Here is a 14687-nt window from a genome sequence, read left to right on the forward strand (position 1 = left end):
CTGGTATATTAATTCCTGCAACATCCAGGCTAGCCACAAGACTGGGTGTGAAGGGTGCATGGCACAGAGTGCAAGAATATTTTCCAGGAGCATCTGAGAGCAAAGGCAACTTAATTCTCAAGCTAAACATGCCCCCACCTCCTTCTCCAGCACTAACTTCAGTATCTCCAGTCTTCCCCACTCCAGAATCCCTGCCTCCCACAGTGTGTTTATGTATCCTGCTGCCTCATGCCTCCATGCCTTTGCATGTACTGCTCCTTCTTTCTAGAATGTTCTTCTCTGGCCATGACTTCTCCATCCTACCAGGACCAGTATTGGTCATCACTGTATTCTGGAAAACTGTCCCTGATTCTCTCTCCTTGCTCTCACAGTAATGGCTGAATGATGTGTCTTTGTACAATGTGAAGACTGTTGTAAATGCCCCCAGATCAAAGCCGAGTGGGAACCAGGTCTGAGGGCTTGGAGCTGTGCTAGGTAGACAAATGTGCGTGAATGAGTCTCCTTGTCCCTGCCCACCCTCACTGTGTCATCTCTCTTCTGGTCTCTTGGCAGCTTGGCCTGGGGTTCATTTACCTGCTGCATGGCGGCGTCTGTCACTACGCTCAACTCCTACACCAAGACAGTCATTGAGTTCCGGCACAAGCGCAAGGTTTTTGAGCAGGGCTACCGGGAGGAGCCAACCTTCATAGATCCTGAGGCCATCAAGTACTTCCGGGAGAGGTCAGTGCATACGTCTGGATAGTGCTAGGTTTCTGAAGTCCGGGGCCTGACTTCAGTATCCCCAAGACCCCAGTCAAGACTGGAGCAAATGGTCTGCCTGAGGTGATCTTGGAACTGGGACAAGCTGGGTAAGAGATAGTATGGACTTTGGGATTTCTGGGATTTCAAAAGTGTTGTGATCCAGCAGTAGGGTTGGTGATGTCACCAGAGATTGGTGACTTCTCAAGGTAATGGACAAACCCTGATTACCTGTATTCAGAAGTGATCTGGGAATAACAGGGGTGGCAACAAATAGTGGGTGGGTGGCGAGATAGATAAGTGAATGGATTGATGGACAGACAGATGGACGGACAGACGGACGGACGGACGGACGGACGGATGGATGGATGGATGGGTGGTTGCTGAATGCTTGGATGGATAGATGGGCAGTTGAATGGTTAAAATCTAGATGGGTAAATGAGTAGATGGTAGCAGATAGATGGACGAATGTGTATATAGACAGATAAGTGAGTGGCGGGTGATAAGGTAGATGGGTAGATGGTGAATGAGGTAGGTCAGTGTTGGACACATACACAGGTGAATGGGAGGATGGATGGATAGATAGGTAAGTTGTTGGATGAACAGATGGGTAATTGAGTGATTAGATCATTAGGTGATTGGGTAGGTAGGTGGATGAGCAGAGAAGCAAAGGGGTAGGTGAGTTAGATGGGTAGATTGATGGAAGGAGTACTACATGGCAGGATGGCAGACATAGGGTAGAGGATGGATGTCAGGATTTTAGAAGCTGGAGACCCCAAGTAGGCCGGACTCATCTCAACTGTTCTTCTGAAGACCCTGAGAATCATCTGGGGGACCCCTGGTATCTGGGGATCTGGGGTGCCTCTTGTCCCGCCTCAGTTCATTGGTTCTGAACCGACCTCATTCGTATTTCCTAGCTCCATCCAAAGTCATTCCTGGGGTCGGCTACAATCTAGTGCCCCCTTGCCCTGCTTTAGCTGCTGGAATCTCTTCTGGGCCATAAAAGACCCTGCCCGCCTTACTGCCTCTTTCATGCCCAGGAAGTTAGCCCCACCCAGCATGGCCAGTGCTGCCGTCCTCTGCCCACCTCCTAGGCTGGTAGTGGCCGATGACAGCTGAGGCAAGGCAGAAGCGCTCTGCCTCCTGTCTTGACCACACACAGCACATCCTGCCTGGGCTCCTACACTGTGGGAATATAAGAAGGGCAGACTCAGCCTGGGGTCTCCACTCCCAGTGTTCCCCAGCTGCTCTGTTTTCCCCAGTACTGGGGGTGGAAGCAAATGTCTCACATATGCTAACGCTACTCTCCCAATGAGCTTCACCACAGCCCACACCACTATCCCCTGAGTGGAGTCCAAGACAGAGCCCGCCAGCTAAGCTGGGTTCTGTGTCTAGGCATCTAACACCATCCTTTTGGTCTCCCAGTGAGCACCATTAGCTTCATGTGATAGATGAGACTCAGAGATGTGAAAATGCTTATTTAAAACCACATAGCAATGGAGGATGTGGGCCCAGGTCTGTGCAGCTCAATGTTGGAATCTTTTCAAGCCAGTCATGTCCCCAAGGATCAGGCCACTCAGTGGGAAGAAGCAGACTTAAAACCAAACCCAGGCACCTGCTCATGTCCACACAGGTGTTCTGAAACTGTGGGCATGCCTGTTCAGTGCTATAGACACTGTGTGTCTGGGGGTGGGAGTGGGACTCTTACTGCAGGTATACGGGACTCTCAGAGGAAGGAGTCTTTGTGATTGGGGAGTCAGCCTTCTCAAGGGCGTGGTGCCTGCTAAAATGTCCAGAAGGCTGTCAGCAGTGGTGGATAAAGGCCTTGGCCTCCTATGCATAGGAGAAACTGCATCTAGCTTGCTCTCAGTGGTGCCTGAGCCCAGAGTGGGAGCCTGTGCTTGAGCACATCTTTCCCGATCCCTCCCTCCTTCCTTGTCCCCTTTCTCTTCTCCTTGTGAATCTTGCAACCACCTGACAGGTGAGTCCTGTACCTGGTCTTTGGGTGTAGGGAGGGGTGGGAGGGGAGAGAATGAGGTAAAAGCAATACTTTCAGTAGGTAGGACTGAGTGGCCCCAGAGGAAGGCCCTCAGGGCATGTGGAGGACCAGAGGGGGCAATGGGGCACTTTCAGGCAGGGGTAGAACATGAATACCAAATGACGGAGGATGGGCCCATCTCTGATTATTCCAGACCTTTCTCTGCCTTCTCCTTTCTCCCACAGGTGCTCAGAGACTTCCCTATCCCAGAGCTTTGCACTTGTGGTGCTCCATCTGGGGTGCACATCAACTCACCCCTCTTTCCGGTCACTTCTCTGCATGTGTGCCCCACATACCTACGCTGGGGGCTAGTATCACCTGTGTGTCGCTCCAGTACCCTGACCCCCAGGATTGTACCATAAACCTACTAGGAACTCATGAGGTGCTTTCCTGGTGATCCAGTGATCCTAGAGACGCGTGGATGCTGCCTCGCTCTTGCTTAGCATTTAGCTCCAGCCTCCTTGTCTGCAGTGTCCTGGCAGGGAGGAGGCCATTCATTCCCGGCATGGTCAGGAGCTTGTCCCAGCCCAGGTATCCATAGTCAGGACTGGAAGGGGGCAATGCTCCCTTAAAGCTGTGGTGAATGACCTGAAGCTCCGCCCCCGCCCCCCCCCACCATGCCTCATTAACACTGCAATCCACCTGGAGAAACTGCACCCCGCGCTGCTGAGGGTGCAGCTCATACCATGCATACCTCACCCCGGCAGCCGCTCTCGTCAAGCCCCAACTCCTGCAGCCCCGGACTGCTCAGACCCACGATGAGCGCTTCACAGCATATGTGCGGAATATCACTTTGCACATTCATAACTTAACATTATGCAGAGGTTCATCAAATTTGATTTCCTTTCCCTCCAAGGAGAATGTTTCAGCTCTGCTGCCCCGTTCTATTTTCTTCTATTTTTTTTTTTTTCTGTTTTTACTGCTCTTTGCCTACAAGCAGCTCAGAGCAGATGACTTTTTTGCATGGCTTTTTCAGGGGAGGGCAGCCGAGAGCAGGGACAGCAAGGCACACAGAAGGACTGATGAGAAGCAAAGGGTGTCATGGGCTGATCTGTCCCTCTACTTCTGTGTAACTTGACTCTGGGCACCCAGCAACTCAGGTCTTCTGCGCACGAAGAGAGAATCCAGAGCCCTTGGCATCTGGAAATGCTAACGTTTTGCTCCCCTGTGATATACTGGGTTCAGGGTCTGGTATACAAAGGCTGTGTGTGTGTGTGTGTGTGTGTGTGTGTGTGTGTGTGTGTGTGTGTGTGTCCCTGTCCCTTCTCCTAATGGCCTTATTGGGCCTCTGAGTGCAGCAACCCCCTGCGATGGAGGCAGGAAACTACTTCGGATGGATCATTTATGATTTTGTCACAGCCCAACCTGACCCATACACTCTAAACACCCAAATGTGACTCCATTGATTTCTACCACATCTCTAGGAGGTGTGGGTAAAAATGTCCCATTCCACGTGCCAAGTTGAGACACACAGACGTTCAGTGATTTGTTCAAGACCACACAGCTGGCTAGTGCCATCCCAGGCCACATAGTCATCGTGGCGTTTAATCTTGGGCCTGGTGATGAATGTGTGGCAGGTACAGGCTAACCTGAGCAGAGAGGGGTGGTGAAGGGTCTTCGGGTGGAGGAACCACAGTGTGAGGCAGGCAAGTGCATGCAGCTTGGGAAGTGTGAGCATCTTCGGTATGATGGCAGTCAGAGCAGGGTGCTGACTCCTGCTACCCCCAGTGCCATCATTAGAAGAGTCTGTGTCCCACTCTGTCTATCCTCCTGAGGTCTGGGGACAAACTGACACTCTGGGAAGCTATTGGGTAGATGGACTTGGGCTGTCCCTTCCTACTTTGCCCCCACCGCCACCCAGGTCCTTTGGGAATTTTCTCTGCAAGAGTCCTTCAAAAGTACGAGGAGACAGGTTCTGAATGACTAGGGGCTTTGAAATATTGTTCCGCCCCCTCTCTCTGTGTGTCTATCTGTCTATCTGTCTGTCTGCTCTCTCTCTCTCTCTCTCTCTCTCTCTCTCTCTCTCTCTGTGTGTGTGTGTGTGTGTGCAAGTGCACATATACACAAATGCATGTGCCCACATATTAACACATAGCATTCTCTTGGGTAGGGCTAGGATGCCAGCAGGCTAGCTGATGCAGCCCCCTGATCACTGGCAGCTGGGAGTGGGCACCCCGGTCTGTGAAGCCTCTGGAATTCAGCAGTCCCACTGTCGGGCTGCCTGCTGTCCCCAAGGAGGGAGTCTTAATTGGCCTCCTGGGGAGTGGGCGGGAGCTGCTGGAGGTGCGCAGATATTTGCAGAGCGGGGTTCCCTTGAATACTTAAATGCTCAGATTTGGTTTAACAGCATGTGAGAGAAAATAAATCCTTTTGGGGTCAGAGCCTGGAGAGAACTCAGCCATGCTGAACAAGCACCCTGCCTCCCTGCGGGTGCAGCAGCCTGTGGGAAGCAAGGAGCCCGGAGCTCCCACTCGAGGTAGCCTCCTGCCACCCGCTCCTCTCCCGCTTCCCCGCTGCCCTGATGACTCACGCAGGCACGCGCTTACGCCTCTGCTCCCTGCCTGCGCGTCAGCCTCTCCCTCCAAAGGGAGCTGGTTCTTGCTTCCCAGCGTGTCCCAGCACCTGGAGCCACAAGGGCTCTGCAATGCACGTATTGTTAATTAAAAGCAGGTCAGCCGGGGTTTCCCACGGCAGCCGCCCTTCTAGCTCTGAGCCTGCATTGAGCCCTGAGTCCTTGTGGAACCAGACTTTGAATTCAGTCTGCAAGCTGGGCAGATTATAAACTTGGATACTTCTGAGGGCGAGGATGGCAAGTTCGAAGCCTTACGGGGATACAGAGTAAGTTCAACGGCAACTTAGTGAGACTCAGTCTAAAAAGAAGAGTAAATACATTTTTAAAAGGAGAGAGCTGGATGTGATGGCAAATGCTTTAGTCTAGTCCTAGTACGTGGGAGGCAGAGGGAGGGAGAGCTCTGTACGTTCAAGGCCGGTATGGTCTACATAGTGAGACCCTGTCTCACTATAAATATATACATATATGTATTTATTCATATTTCATAAATATGTATATACACACACATGAAAATAAATAGAATGACCCTGCATTTCCCAGTCACGAGTACCCCCACCAAGTTGCTTCACCTCTGGTAAGTTCTGTTGTCTGGCTGGAATGTGGGTGTGTCCTACCTCCCAGTCTGGTCAGTAGGTAACAAGAGCTCCAAATTTAGTAGGCATATCCTCTCTTGCTCCTTGTTCACTTCTGAGACCTCCCTGTGCAGGGGACTCATACCCCCTCCTGTGGAAGAGGCCAGTGGCATCCTGCAAGCTGAGCATTTTCTATTCCTGTAGCCATCCTAGCAGAAGAGTAGGGACTCTGAAGAGAGACACTGGGTCTCTCCTTTCACTAAGGCAATGAATGGGCCCCAAGGAACTGGAATTTCCTGGGAATTTCATGCTGAAGTCTAGTGTAGCCAGGGAGCAGCTTGTCTCCCAGGAGAGATGTCACAGGGCATTGTGGGTCTATCAAACACCTTGTAGACCAGACCAGAGCCCAGACAGTGATGGGTCAGTGATGGAGAGACAAATCACACCTTGACCAGGCCTGCTTAGTTATACATATATCCTATCCTCTGCTTAAGAAAAACCTCATGCCAGGGCCTCAAAGATGGACACTTTAAGGGTGTGTGTATTTGTGTGTCTCATAGTTTTTCTGTGTTAGCGCCTCTTCCCAGTGTGGCCACATTGAGTAAGTCTCCTTTCTCCGTGTGTCACATGCAAAGACAGCTCTCACTGAGTTTCCCAGATGCTCACAAAGCAAGCTGTTCTGGGTGTCACAGGGTACCTCTGCCTTCCGAGTGACCACACATCTCAGCCGTCCCAGAGGGTGTGCTGAGTCCGCCCCCACCACCGCAGTCCCTTCTTCTGCTCCCTCCCGGGATGCATTGAAGACTTCTCTCCCATTCTCACTTCCCACTCAAGACACTACCCACACCAATCTGTCTCCCAGGCCCTCCTCGACCCACTGAAGTGCTCTCAGCAGACAGTTCAACACACTATGTGGCATAATAGCCCAGCCCTGACTTCAAAGATCTGCTGCCCGGATTCTGTAGACCCTCCCTTCAGCCAACCCCACTCATCAGTCCCCCTCCTATGCTTTCTAATGCTTTTCCAGGGAGCGATTTCTAGCCTTTCCATTTCCAAGGTGTTTGTAGGACTTTGAAACACAACAGTATGGCAAAACTCACCACACACAAAGATCAGACCAGAGCGGGAACACTGTAGGTACTGTCTGCTTTCTTGTTTCTTGCCCTCCTTCACCTGTTAGCCTGGATCAGCCATCTTCTTCTTCCCTCAGTGACCACAGGGCCAAGAACCCCCACATCTCAGAAGCCCACTTCTTGTTGCTGTTGTACTTCCTACTTCAGCTTCTCAAAGTTACCTCCAATGACATGGCCAGACTCACTCACTGAGCTTGCCCTCCAAACCCAGTCCAGTTTACTGGTCTCTCTGTCCTTGTTGCACGTCTCTTTTCATAGGTGTCCCAGCTAGCGAAAACATGGAATAGCCAAGTTCTACTTTTGTTTTTGTTTTTTGCTGTTTTTTGGGGGGGGGGGCATTGTGTGTTTTGTTTTGTTTTTTTGAGAGGTTTCTCTGCATAGCCTGGCTGTCCTGGAACTCACTCTTCAGACCAGGCTGGCCTCGAACTCACAGAGATCCACCTGCCTCTGCCTCCTAAGTGCTGAGGTTAAAGGTGTGCTGGAATGGTCAAGTTCTGATGGGCCCCTGGTTCCACAGCTCTTCTTCACCCCAAGAGAGTGTTCTCCCCACAGCTACACTAGGCCTCTCTCTTAGTCCCCGTTTTCTCCCTCTTGCTATGAAGAGACACCATGACCAAGGCAATGCTTACAGAAGAAAGCATTTAATTGGGGCAGGTTTACAGTTTCAGAGGCTTAGTCCTTGATTGTCATGGCAGGAAGCATGGCACTAGAGCAGTAGTTGAGAGCTCCATCCTGATCCATAGGCCTCAAATAGAAACACTGGGCTTAGTGTCAACTTTTTGAAACCTCCAATCCCACCCCCTACACACTTCCTCCAACAAAGCCACACCTTCTAATCCTTCTGATTCTTCTCAAACAGTTCCACTCCCTGGTGACTAAACCCCCACAGCCTCCCTAACTACATGCCCCTTCTGCAGCTTTAGGGAGCCACAGAAACACATGGAAACTTATAGAATCCAGCACACCATAAACTTTAAATACACCCCTCCCAGCATCTCACTTTATAGCCTTGGCTAGCCTGGAACTCTCTATAAAGATCAGACTAGCTTGGACATGAAGAAATGCACCCACTTCTACCTCCTGAGTGCTAGAGTTAAAGACCTGGACCAAGTTTTAAATAGTTATTTTTTTTTATTTCTTACTTCTTGTTCTCAGTGCTTTTATTTTTAGCTAGACACAAACTTAATAATTCCAACCCTTGGGAGATGGAGGCAGGAAGACTGTGAATTCAAGGTTAGCCTGGGCTACATCATGAGATTATGTCTTGAAATAAAAGTTTTTAATGCTTTATTATCAGATCTTATTGTTAATCTCTCACTGTGCCTGATTTATGAATTAACTTTCTCATGGGTTTGTACAGAGGGAAAACAGTCTGCTGTATAGGATTTGCAAAGCCCCGGGCTTCAGGAGCCACTGAAGTCTCAGGGTGCTTCCTGTAGATAAGTGGGGGTGGCTGTAGTTTTCTCCTCCCACCTCCACCCTTGGTCACTTGGGTAAGGCTGAGTCACCTCACACTCAGCTGGGTGAACCCAGCAATCCCCTCACCTCTTCCTGGCCATTTTGTGACTCTAGAATCTATTCTCCAAGCAGCCATTGCTCTGTAACACTCTAATGTGATCAGAATAATGGACCCACCTTTCTATCCAGATCCTTAACAGGGCTTCCAGGGTCCCCAGAACATCATGGAAATGTCCCGTGTGATCTGTCTGCTTCTTTTCCTGCCCAGGGTCTTTGATCTGCGTGCACTCTGGGCATTTGAGCAGGAAGGCATGATCATACCACAGGCTTCCTGGCTTGATGACTGCCTATTGTGCCCCTCCCCCGTAGAAGCACTTTCCATGATGGTGGAAGAGTCTTCTCCTACAAATAAGGAGGTCATCACACTGTCCTTGGGGCCTTGCGGTGGGAGGAAGCCTGTGGAGATCAAAGGTGTGATGGAGAATTGGTGATCTGATGGGACTGATGCTGGGGAGTTCCTGTATTTCCAGGGAATGATTTCTACCCTTGCCATTCACAAGGCGTCTGCAGGCCTCTTTGCAGAAACGAGACAAAATTAACCACCCCTAAAGACCAGGCCAGAGCGTGAGCACTGTGGGGAACTGCTCTTTCCTGTTATATTCCAAATGACTCTATCATGCAAAAGAAAGGAGAAAAAAGTCGAAAATAACATCTTTTTAAAACCCATCTACCTCCCCCTTTCTTGCAACTGTCCTTTTGGTGGGATGTTATGGATCTTAATTTGCTATCTACGGGGTCATTTATTTCTTTTATTTCTTCTAATTCTATCCTTCATTCCTTTCTAAATTGATCATTTAAAATCAGTGTGCTCTTTGTCTTCTAAGAATGTCTTCTGAATCTGTGACTTCTGAGTCTTGGCTCTGCCTTCCCATATTCCTTTGAAGGGGCTTTGATGGGACTTCCCAGTGACTCCTTGCAGCTACCGCTCTGGACTGGGGTACCCTTAAAATTGTTATTCCTAGGAGGACTGCGGCCCCAGGTTTTAGGAACGACACCCAGGAGACAGCCACATCCTTGTCCTGCTCCAAGGATGACATCATCGACACTGCTGATCTACAGCAGCACTGGAAGGGAAGGCAGAGAGCAGAGGGCAATCCTTAGGGCGGGAAACAATGGAAGAAGGAACATCTGGAGGGTGGGGAGGGGCATTCAAGGTGTGCTGAAAATAGAGAGGAAAGAAGCCTTTCTCACAGATAGGTCAGATGGAGGCAGTGGCTGGAAACACCGGTCTGGGGTCAGGGAAAGGAAGCTGGCTTTGAGGATGTCGCTGATGGGACATTGTGCAATAGAGAGCATGAGGGAATGAGGGAAAGCTGATGATGGGTCCCTCCACACAGAGGTCTGCAGTGCTCTGGGCTCTTCTTCCTCTTAGAGAGGCAGATGTGGGTGGTCTTGGCACCTCTGCACTACCACCCTCCCTTGTGACTCCTTCACTTTCAGGATCCGGCTCTTAGCTTGAGTTATGACTGCCCTTGGGCCCAGGTAGAGCAACTCAGTGACTTCTGGGGCAGGAGGCTGCAACTGCCTGTAGTCCACTGACCCTGGACCAGAGCCTTGACAATTCTAAGTCTTTCCTTTGTTGCCTTCAAAACAAGGAAGAGCAGGTCTGTCATCCACATTCAGGAAGCCAGAGGCAAGAGGATCTCAAGTTCAATGCCAGCTAAAGTAATGAGACCTTGTCTCAAAACAAAACAAACAAACAAACAAAAGCCAAGAATCTCGAGGCAAATGTCAGCAAGAGAGCTAACTGGGGTGGAAGAAGAGCACATGGGCCAACATGGCAAAGAAGTGCCCGTCTGTGACAGGAGCTTCACAGTGACAGTGTGACTGGAGCTTCACAGTGACAGAGCTGCTGCTGAGACAAGGGACGACTGACAGTTATGGGGCAAGAGGTGATGGAAATTCTGGACAGATTGATGAATTTGTCCAGCACTGGCCACAGCCTTAAGCAAAAGCTAGTGTATATCTACTCATCAGAGGAAGGAAGAGAGGGGGAGGACGAGGGACATCGCAAACCTAAGCAGTCAGAACAAGATGGAGACAAAACTCAGGGAACCTGAGGCCCAGGAGGGTGCATATGCCACATCCAAGGTGCCCGGTCCCACCTGCCACCCGCCAGAGTGCAGATTCCACCGAGGCCCTGTCAGCTCTTGAGGGTACTTTCTAGGTCTCCTGAGACAGCGCCTGCCATTCTTTAAAAGGTGAACACAGGGCGATGTATTTCCCAGAAAATTTCTACTCAAATCAAAGATGGGTCACCTCGTGACATTTGCAGCTGTTTTCAAACAAGAGCTTGATGTCCCTGGGGGGATGTTGTGACCAGGAACAGCCGCTCTGTGGGGACAGCAGGGGCTTGGAGGCTGAGGTGGCACCGAACCTGACAACCTGGGAGTCAAGGCCTAGCCTGCTGGGTCTCAGTGCCACATTTTCCCGCTTCACTTTTCTTCTTCCTCCTCTTAACCTTCGTTGAGATGGTGGTGCCTTGCTTTCCAACTCATGATCTCTTTGCCTCAGCCTCCTGTGCAGCCCTTCTATAGAGCGGGTTTCCTCTCAGAGCGTCAGTTCTGGCAGAGTCTCCAGCGAAGTCCCGTATCCGCAGGCTCAGTAGGGCTGGGGCAGAGCTTGTGCCTTAAAGGGAAGGGTTACGCCTTAAGGCCGGTCTGGGTGAGGGCTTGACCACCCTTCTGCAGACTTTTGGGGTTAAGTGTCTGCTTATAGCAGGAAAATACAGGGGCAGAGAGACTTTGGACATCTGGAGACCTGGCACACTGGGGAGGGAGGAATTGTGGTGTTCAGTTAATCAGTGACAAGGCAGTGTGACCCTGTACCTCATTTTCCTTATGTGTTTGGTGGGCACAGTGGTCATTGCTGTATTAGTGATAGCAGCCACCACACTGTGGTCTCTGCTATGCTCATTAATAACAACACTAATGCCTCTATAGTTGCTTCAAGAACTGAAGGCCAGGTCCTGGCACTGTGTGAGAAAGGAAGGAGGAAAGGAAGAAATGAGGAGAGAGTGTGAGGCTAGCCCACAAGGGGTTTAAGACTCCTAATGGGTAGCTTCTATCAGTAGCGAAGCGGAGACCCACTGGGCTCAGCCAGGGGCTGACAACAACCAACCTACTGGCAGGACTTTATTTTTCTTATATACGTGTATAGGATGATCCCCTTCTCCCTCCTCCCTCTCTCCCTTCACTGCCCCTTTTCCCCCTCATTCTTTCCCTTCTCTCTCCCTCCCTATCCTCTCCATGTGTGTGTGTGTGTGTGTGTGTGTGTGTGTGTGTGAGAGAGAGAGAGAGAGAGAGAGAGAGAGAGAGAGAGAGAGCGAGCCCTGGCCATGTGGATGCTCACTGATTGTTTTATGTCTTAGTTGTCCCCCGGATGCCTCATTTTCTTACCCATAAATGGGAAAGTGGTATCCATCTCGCAGGGCTCACGTAAAGATCTGTGGGCACAGGTAAAAAGTGGGCACTGTGCCCCTCAGGCCCTGGGTGCCCACAGCTCTGCCTGCCCCCTCTTTCCAGCTTTGTGGTGTTCTTGTTTCTTTCCAGGATTGAGAAGGGGGATGTGAGTGAAGACGAAGACTTCCGCCTCGCCTGCCGCCACGAGAGATACCCCACCCGTAAGTGCTTCCTGTGCTCACAGGGGACTGGGGACCCCGCACTAGCATCCTCCCCTAGACACACATCACAGACTAAACTGAGGCCAGCAGCCCCAGGCCTGGCCTGACTTCACCAACAGCTTTTGAGATTAGCCCTGGGTGGGACCTGCCGAGGCAGGGAGGGGACAGGTTTGCTTGGGGAATATGGGTGCATTCATCTGTCTCATGCGGACGGACATATTAGGAAGGATGCTTGGCAGCCATAAGAACAAACGTCAGCTCCAGCCATCAAAGGGAGGCAGAGCTGAGGGTCTTTCTCACATCAGAAGAGAACGAGCCGCTGAAGATGGCAGGTGTGGTGGTTCTGTTTCAGTAAGCTGACTGCCGGTGAATATGGCAGGTGAGGTGCTTACATCTCAGTGAGCCGACTGCCGGTGAAGATGGCAAGTGAGGTGGTTCCGTTTCAGTGAGCTATTTTTCTCTGCCCGTTCCATCTCAACATGGGTGTTTTTCAGGCCTCATCTCATGATCCTGCTGACCCCTCACTCCCCTGTCAAGAAGCTTCCTTAGCATAGGAGCAAATTCAACCTCAGAGAGGTAGAGTGAGTTGCTGCAGGCCACACAGCCGTGCCAGTCAGCATAAACCTCTTAGATCTTTGAAGATGTTCTGGAGGCTTCCATCTATACCTGGGTCACTATGCTGGGAGGCCAGGAGTGCTGGGAGCTGAGTCTAAAGTCCGAGTCCTCGACCCTCAGTGTTCTCCTCATTCACATCATCTGTCTCAATGTATCTATGTGTCTGTCCATCTGTCTATCTGCCTGTCTATCTATTATTTATCTAGTTAACAATCATCTATCTCTATATCTATCATCTATCTATCTATGTATATATCTATCTATCTAATTATCATCTATCTCTATCTATCTATCATCTTCCTATTTATCTATCTATATGTCTATTATTTATCTAGTTAACAGTCCTCTATCTATCTATCTATCTATCTATCTATCTATCTATCTATCATCTATCTGTCTGTCTGTCTGTCTATCTATCTATCATCTGTCTATCATTATCATCTATCTCTATCTACCCATCTATATATCTGTCACCTCTCACTATCTCTCCACCTGTTATCTATCATCTGTCTATCATTATCATCTATCTCTATCTACCCATCTATATCTGTCACCTCTCACTATCTCTCCACCTGTTATCTATCATCTATCTATTGCTGGACCCACTGCCCACCTCATTTGTTGAAGGTCTCTGTTGACCTTTCTACCTTTGCCTTTAGCCTTTCTCTCTGTGCACACGCCTCTGCAGTGAGCTCAGAGCCAGAGGTAGAGGGCAGTGCAAGCTGTAGGCAGGCCAGTTTGGAGGCTGGGTAAGTCCCTCTTTCCTAGGAGACATGGCAGTGGTCTGAGTGTGGCCAGAGAGAAGCATGGATTTGAGAGCTTTTTGATGACATTGTCAGAGTGGCTCAGACTGGGCTTCTATGGGAACAGACCCGGACACCATATTCTCTTCTCTCTCTCTCTCTCTCTCTCTCTCTCTCTCTCTCTCTCTCTCTCTTTCTCTCTCTCTCTTTCTCTCACACATGCTCACACACACATACACACACACATGCTGTCACACATACACACTCACACACATTTGCACACTTACATGCATACTCATACACTCACACATATATTCATGCACACTCATGCACACACATGCACACAACACATATATGCACACTCACAATGACAATAACAAAGCTGCATCCGCAGAACTGTTTTGCTTAGGGAATCCAGACATCACAAGTTGGAATAGGGATGGCAACTCATCGGCTCTAGCAGAGAACATAAGAGCAGTGACACAGGCCTGGTACTGCCCCAGCTGTGGCAAGGGCTCTGTGGGTCATTGAAGGTGGCTGCCAGAATGTAAAATCATGAACTAGCTAACAGGCGCTTGGCAGGTGTGCTCCCATGACCACACACATTGATGCAAGGGCAGGGAGAAAGGAGCCGTGGGGTTGCACAGAACTTCTGTGGGACCCTTCAAAGGTGTGTGTGACTGCCAACAGAAGAGTTTGGCAAGAAACCTTGAGACTTTGCAGATGTTGAGTCTATGGGCTGTGGAGGTGGGCATCTCTGAGGTAGAGGCCAGATGGAAGGAGATCACAGGCCCATAGGAGGGATGCAAACAGGGCAGCTGGCACTGAGGGACTACAAGGTCTTCTGTGGAGAAGGGCAGGTATGGGGAGCTGTGCCCTAGGGCTCCAAGAAGCAAGTAGGAAGACTTTCTCTACCTTGTCTTCCCAGGGTGAGAAAAGAGCCTAGTGCCCAAGCATCTATGTTCATGTGTCCTTCATCAGGGCAGTTGGTAGAGATAGCTGCACTCCTTCCTGGGGCTTCTGGGGACCACCAGAGTACAGAGGATAGGTACCCAAGGAAAGAATCCGTTTATCTGAAGAGACTGATTCTGTGATGCTCAAAAGGCATTCACTTGTTCCTTTACTCATTCATTCAC

General features: G+C 50.2%; 1 protein-coding gene across 1 annotated transcript in view; it reads left to right on the plus strand.

The window, feature by feature from the left end:
- Gsg1l (GSG1 like) overlaps positions 1-14687 on the plus strand; it is a 193241-nt gene that overhangs the window by 166564 nt on the left and 11990 nt on the right. The window contains exons 5-6 of the mRNA XM_057780068.1: positions 553-720; positions 12123-12193. Coding sequence (XP_057636051.1) covers positions 553-720; positions 12123-12193 — 239 coding nt within the window. The remainder of the gene's footprint in view (positions 1-552; positions 721-12122; positions 12194-14687) is intronic.

Source organism: Chionomys nivalis, chromosome 8 (genome assembly GCF_950005125.1).
Source record: "Chionomys nivalis chromosome 8, mChiNiv1.1, whole genome shotgun sequence".
NCBI classification, from domain to species: domain Eukaryota; kingdom Metazoa; phylum Chordata; class Mammalia; order Rodentia; family Cricetidae; genus Chionomys; species Chionomys nivalis.